Source organism: Abrus precatorius, unplaced genomic scaffold (genome assembly GCF_003935025.1).
Source record: "Abrus precatorius isolate BTA unplaced genomic scaffold, Abrus_2018 Scaffold9, whole genome shotgun sequence".
In the NCBI taxonomy this organism is placed as follows: Eukaryota; Viridiplantae; Streptophyta; class Magnoliopsida; order Fabales; family Fabaceae; genus Abrus; species Abrus precatorius.
In genome coordinates this window covers 14,797,024-14,803,310 of record NW_020874439.1, presented here as the reverse complement: position 1 = coordinate 14,803,310, position 6,287 = coordinate 14,797,024, and the positions used below count along the sequence as shown (strand labels likewise).

Sequence of the window (6,287 nt, the reverse complement as noted above, 5' to 3'; positions counted from 1 at the left end):
AATGTGTACACACAATAATATCATTCAACAACACTAACAAATAATTTTTAAAAATAATGTTTTTCAATATCCACCTCCCTACCCCATTCAATAAGAAAATAGAGAAAAAAACACACAAGCAGAATAATATCTGTGACGGAAACTTGGGTACAAGTAACACCTGTAATATAATGTCCTCGCATTTGGCGGTAGTATGCACGATGAAACAATCAACAGTATCTTCTTAACTTTGTTAATTAATAATAATAAAACAATTAATTATCCATATGAATCCTCACTGTCCAAACGCGTCCTCCTATGGAATATTCAAAACATTCTATCTATCTTTGGCAACGTACTTCCACCACCCTATAAATGAACCAACACAAACCTTATCTTCCAAAGTTCTCAACCTTCAAAACTCAGACGTCCGTACCCAATTTCGCATCAGTCAACAGTCATACACATGACACACCACCCCAAAATAATCAATTAAAAATAGTAAAATCGAGTGAGAGAGAGAGAGAGAGAGAGAGAGAGAGGTAAACGCCAACGTACTCATAAAAGAACTCATACTCATGGTCGTTGCCACCATGTATCGGCGTCACAAGGCCATGCCGAGAGAAGAAACTTTGGGCATCCTTTCCTTTGACGCCAGCAAGACCATGTGTAGCCTTATTTCACTCTACAAATCCCTCTCCGACCAAGAATTCACAAAGCTACGCAACGAAGTGATCAAATCCAAAGGAGTGGCATACTTGAATTCCCAACACGAATGCTTCCTCCTCAATCTCGCCGCCGCAGAGCGCCTTGAGGAAGTCGACGCTGCCGCCGACACGGTCTCGCGACTCGGCCGGAAATGCTCCGACTTTGGCCTTGCCCGCTTCGACCTCGTCTATGCAGACCTCAAGCTCGGCCTCATCGACCTCGGGACGTTGAGTTACGGCTCTCGTAACTCCGACAAGATAATTACCAAAATGGAAAAGCTTGTCTCTTCTACCGAGAGCCTTCGTTCCGCCATGGAGTCCATGGGGGAATTAGAGGCTTCAAATAAAAAAAGACAACACTCGAAAATATTGGTAACTACCAAGAGTAGTAATTACTCAACTCCAAACTTAGAATACTTCAACGAGAAGATGGCTTTTAAGAGAAAGCAAGTACAGCATTACAAGGAAGTTTCATTATGGAACCAAACATTCGACAAAACCATTGGGATCATGGCTAAGGCTGTTTGCATTATCTACGCTAGAATATGTTCCGCTTTCGGAGCCTACATTACTAACTGCAACTGCTATAACAGCGTTTCCGACGACGACAACAACAACGTTCTTTTGGGCTTTGACTACTGTTGTTGCCTTTTGGAACACCGCGAGTTGTACCGAAAAAACTGCTGCCTTTACGAGGAATCGCTTCAAAGACGTGTCACAAAATCAGGTCCTATTCCGAAAACCAATAACAAAACCGGTGTGATCCGATTCTTGAACAATCACTTGCCGCTTGATTTCAACGGGGAAATAGATAATAACAAGATTGTGAATAACAATAACAATAAGGTCTTGAGGTTGGCGCCAGCGTGGACGGTGGGAGGGGCGGGGCTTGCGGCGCGTTATGCAGAAGTGATTTTGTTTGCGGAGCGTTGTCTGCACGCGCCGGCGACGGTAGGGGAGGACGCGCGTGAGGCTTTGTATGAGATGTTGCCGGCGAGGCTTAGGGGGAAGGTGAGGGCGAAGTTGAGGGGGCGGTGGCGAGGGGAGGAAGAGGGAGAGGCGCTGGCGGAGGGGTGGCGGCAGGCGGTGGAGGACCTGATGGAGTGGCTATCGCCGGTGGCGCACGACACGGCGCGGTGGCAGGCGGAGCGGCATATGGAGAAGGCCAGGTTCGAGACGAAGCCAACGGCGCTGCTGCTGCAGACGCTGCATTATTCCGACTTGGAGAAGGCGGAGACGGCCATTGTGGAGGTTTTGGTAGGATTGAGTTGTGTATATCGGTGTGAGAGAAGGTGAAAATTTAGTGTGTTAAATCAGCTGAAAAGAGCAAGATTTTGTATTGTAGGGGGTATTAAAATTGCAAACAAATAAGATTGATGTAGAAGTAATAATTATAATTCTGATTTTTTTTAAAAGCATTGCCGTGGGACGAAATTTTAAAATTTAATATATTAATGATATTAAATATGATAATTTTTAATAAAAGATATTTTCATTTTTTATTATACATTATTAATATATGTTATAAAAAAATGTTATAATTGTGATGTACTGGTTCTAACGTTAAATATAATATCATTTTAATTATTTTTTAAGAATTAAAAAATGTAATTAATATAATTTTATCGACAATTTGAATAATTTTAAAAAATTATCTTTAATTAAAATTCTTGAATTTATTATTTGATTCTCTTTTTATTTAATTTATTTATTTATCTTTACTTAGTGTATTATCCAAAAGAATAAAATTAATACAAAAAAGTCATAAAGAATCGAAGACGATAACAAATTATTCCAACGGACCAGAATTAATAATTACGGATATTTAAAATATTATAATTTTTTACCCAAAAAACTTATTTTTATTATATATTTTGAAGGCTTCTTTTTATTTGAAAAATAAAGCAAAATTAATAAAATAGGGTGCTCTGAGAAAAAGTTACAAAATATATAGTTTTTTCAAAAATGACCGCCGGCAATACTCTAAACCAAAAATTACCAGTGACAGTTTTACCAAAAATTGCGAGTAGTATTTTTTTTTTTTATATTTAAAACATTTTTATTAATTTTTTAGAAATTATTACTAGCAATTTTTTACTTTTTTTATTTTTTAAATTGTCAATGACAATTTTTAAATCTTATAATTTTTTATTTTTTTAAAAAACACAATATTTTAGTATATATAATTTTTAAATCTCATATTAAATAAATAATCCTATTTTAAATACATTTTAAAAAATGTTATATTTGTGATGTACTTGTCCTAACGTTAAATAAAATATCATTTTAATTATTTAATAAAAATTAAAAAATATAATTAGTTTTAGATTAAATTATACATTTAATTCTTCTAATTATCGCAAGTTTAAAAATTAATTCTTTTACTTAAAATATTATATTTTAGTCTCTATACAAAGATTTTTATTATATTTTAATTTTTGTCACTAACATGATAGTTTTATATGTTAAAGATGTTATAATGATATAAATTAAATGTATTATTTTTATCATTAATGATAATAAAATAATAGATACTAATTTTTTTAAAGTATATAAACTAATTTATAAATATACAGAATAAATATATAATTTAATTTTAATAAAATTTAAAAAATAGACTGTATGGTCAAAAAGCCAAAAGCCCGTTCAAGAAACAAACATAGCGATTAAAACATGGGAATGAAATAAACGAGTGTCCAAAATTTGCCTTTGGAGTTACTATAAAATGAAATAAAAGCACTTCCAAGAGATGCTTTTTCTCTTAAAAGGATATGGGAATGAGAAAAAAGAAAAAAACAAATGAAAATTTTATTATGTTTGTGCTTCAAGGATGTAAGTTTCGTCAACTTTGTTTGGTATCTTATTTATTATAGGAAGAATATTTCTAAACTTTCGTATAAATTATTTTAATTATTAAAATAAAAAGTATTAAATATATTCTATGTTTTAAGATCATAAATATATATACTTTTTATTTAATATTTTATATATATATATATATATATATATATATATATATATAAAACAAAACGCATGTCTAAATAGTTATTTAGGTTTTATTTAAAAGTTTGGAAGAGAAGGGAGAAGAGGGGTTTGAAGGAGGAAAGAAAAGGAGGGAGAAGAAGATTAAACACTTCTTGTTTAATATCTAGAGGAATGATACTATATTTTATATCTTTTATTTATATTTTTTATTTTTACAAAAAAAATTCTTTCTCTAAAAATAATAATTTTAAAATTAACATTCTTAAATTACTATTTTTATTTTTTATAATTTAAAAAAATCATTACTTAAAAAATTAACATTTGTTTTTCAAAAAAATTAAGCTTTTGGAATTTAGAAGGGAAGGGAGAAAAGAATTTAAAGGGGAAGGAGGAGAGGGGAAGGGAAAGAAGGAGAAAGGAGGTTAAACTCTTTCCTTATTTAGATGTTTAATATTGAGAAAAAAGGGTGACAGGGGGTTTAATTATATAAATAATATTATATTTTATATCTTTTATTTATATTTTTATTTTTACAAAAAATAAAAAAATAAAAAATTTTCTTTTTCTAAAAATTAATAATTTAAAAATTACTATTTTAATTTTTTATAAATGTTTTTAAAAATCATCACTTGAAAAATTAATATTTTTTGTAAAAAATAAATTTAGAATCCTATTTATGAAAGAGTACTAGAAAGTGGGAGAAAAAACTTTCCAAAACGAAGGAACTAAAAAAACAAGGGTTATCAAGGTTTTGGAGGATTTAGAAAAACTTTCAAAACATTTCCCTCCTAATTAAGCAACTCCTAAACAATTATTAATCCTTTCTAATCCGTCCTTTCCTAAACACAACTTCCAAACATAGCCTTAAAATCCTACCTATAAAAGAGTATTAGAGAGTGGGATAGAGAAAACCTCCTAAAATGGGAAAATTCAAAAAACAAGGGTGATAAGGGTTTAGAAAAACCCATAAAACCTTTTCCTCCTAATTAAGCAACTCCTAAACAATGATTAATCCCTTCTAACCCCTCCTTCCCCTCTTAAACACAACTCTCAAACATAGTCTTTGCAACATCCTTCTTTTCTTTAAATAATTTCTTTTAAATAATTTACATTATTAAAAATATTATTAAGAAAATTAGTAATAATTTGTACAATTTTGCAGAAATGGTACAATATGGGAATACCAAGTAATAAAATTTAACAAATTTATCAAATTCAAAAATTTTCTATCAATGAAATAAAATACATCAAAATATTTATACATCTATTAATTTTAATTATATTTAAACAGTTCCTTTCCCACAATCCTTGAGGAATATGACTCCAGAATGGATCAACCATCTCCGTCTCCTTTCTTTCATTACCTGAAAATATCAGTAAGGGTGAGTATTTTTCGCCCCACTAAGTCTCTTTTATTATAAATTATCTTAAAGAACTAAAGTTATTACCTAATATCCTATTCAAATTCATTACTAATAGTGAACAACTTAAATTGAAACTTATCATATCCAAGGACATGCAATAAGACAACCATCAATCAGAGCATATACAACAATTCACTCACTATACATACATTTCTATATTAACCTGTATGTTATTATACACATGTCATATCATTTCAATTAATAAGTCACAATACATGTGTTCCAGTCACACCCGTCGATGTACTACAACACACATATCATAACAACATAAATCGATCTGCTACGATACATATATTATAATCATACATATTCTATACCATATCATATCTATAACATTTTTCATAATAATTGCCCCTGAGATCCCTTGAGGACTTTCTAGTATAGACAGTTGCTAGTTAGCCATAACATCACGGATACACGTGTGCCGCCCCGACCCCTTTTAGCAAAGGTATAGTCAGGAGTTTCATCAGGAAATGAGGGCGTGACCTATGAATGTCTATTTTTCATTAAATTATTGTGCACCCTTTTATCGTTAGCATTCACCATCCTCATTTTCTCAAGATTTTTCAAATCTTTTTCGAACTCTATACCCCTAGTGTATCTCTGTACTATCTATACTTATTCTCTTTCTCTTTCTCAGGATTTCTCATTTCCATATTCTTTTATCAATTAGCATGTTATAATACATGAGTTCCGATTTATATAAATCTGTGGATCACAATATATTTTATAATATACCTTCAACGTACTATAATATATATCATAATAACCCTTTCAAGTTATTCTGACTCACGCTTCATAATCATGCATCTCATTACTTCTCTTTCATACATCACATACTTTCAAAATCAATCAACATTTCAATTATTCACGTGAACTTACTTAATCTGAATACATTCCAGCTATCAATTCATATATATACTTATTGTATCATGCCAGTCGAACATGGAAAATTGTCACTCAACATCATACCATACAATCAATACAATATATTAGTCTATCACAAATCTCACAGCATATAACTAAACAATATGCCAAAGGTTGGACACCTTTGGACTCAGTCCAACTCGTGCAATTTCATAATAATTCACCAGAGGTCATATTTTCTCAGTCTCAATAGAATCTTCTAACCAATAGTTCAATATTTTTTGTCTTTTATTACTTAACTCCTATACATCTCAAGTAACATAAT

At 31.1% G+C, this 6,287-nt stretch overlaps 1 protein-coding gene across 1 annotated transcript; it reads left to right on the top strand.

The window, feature by feature from the left end:
• Positions 1-237: 237 nt before the first annotated feature.
• On the top strand, positions 238-2,064 carry LOC113851613. The gene has a single exon (XM_027482141.1). The coding sequence runs from the start codon at positions 558-560 to the stop codon at positions 1,980-1,982; it is 1,425 nt and encodes a 474-aa protein (XP_027337942.1). The 5' UTR covers positions 238-557; the 3' UTR covers positions 1,983-2,064.
• Positions 2,065-6,287: the final 4,223 nt, after the last annotated feature.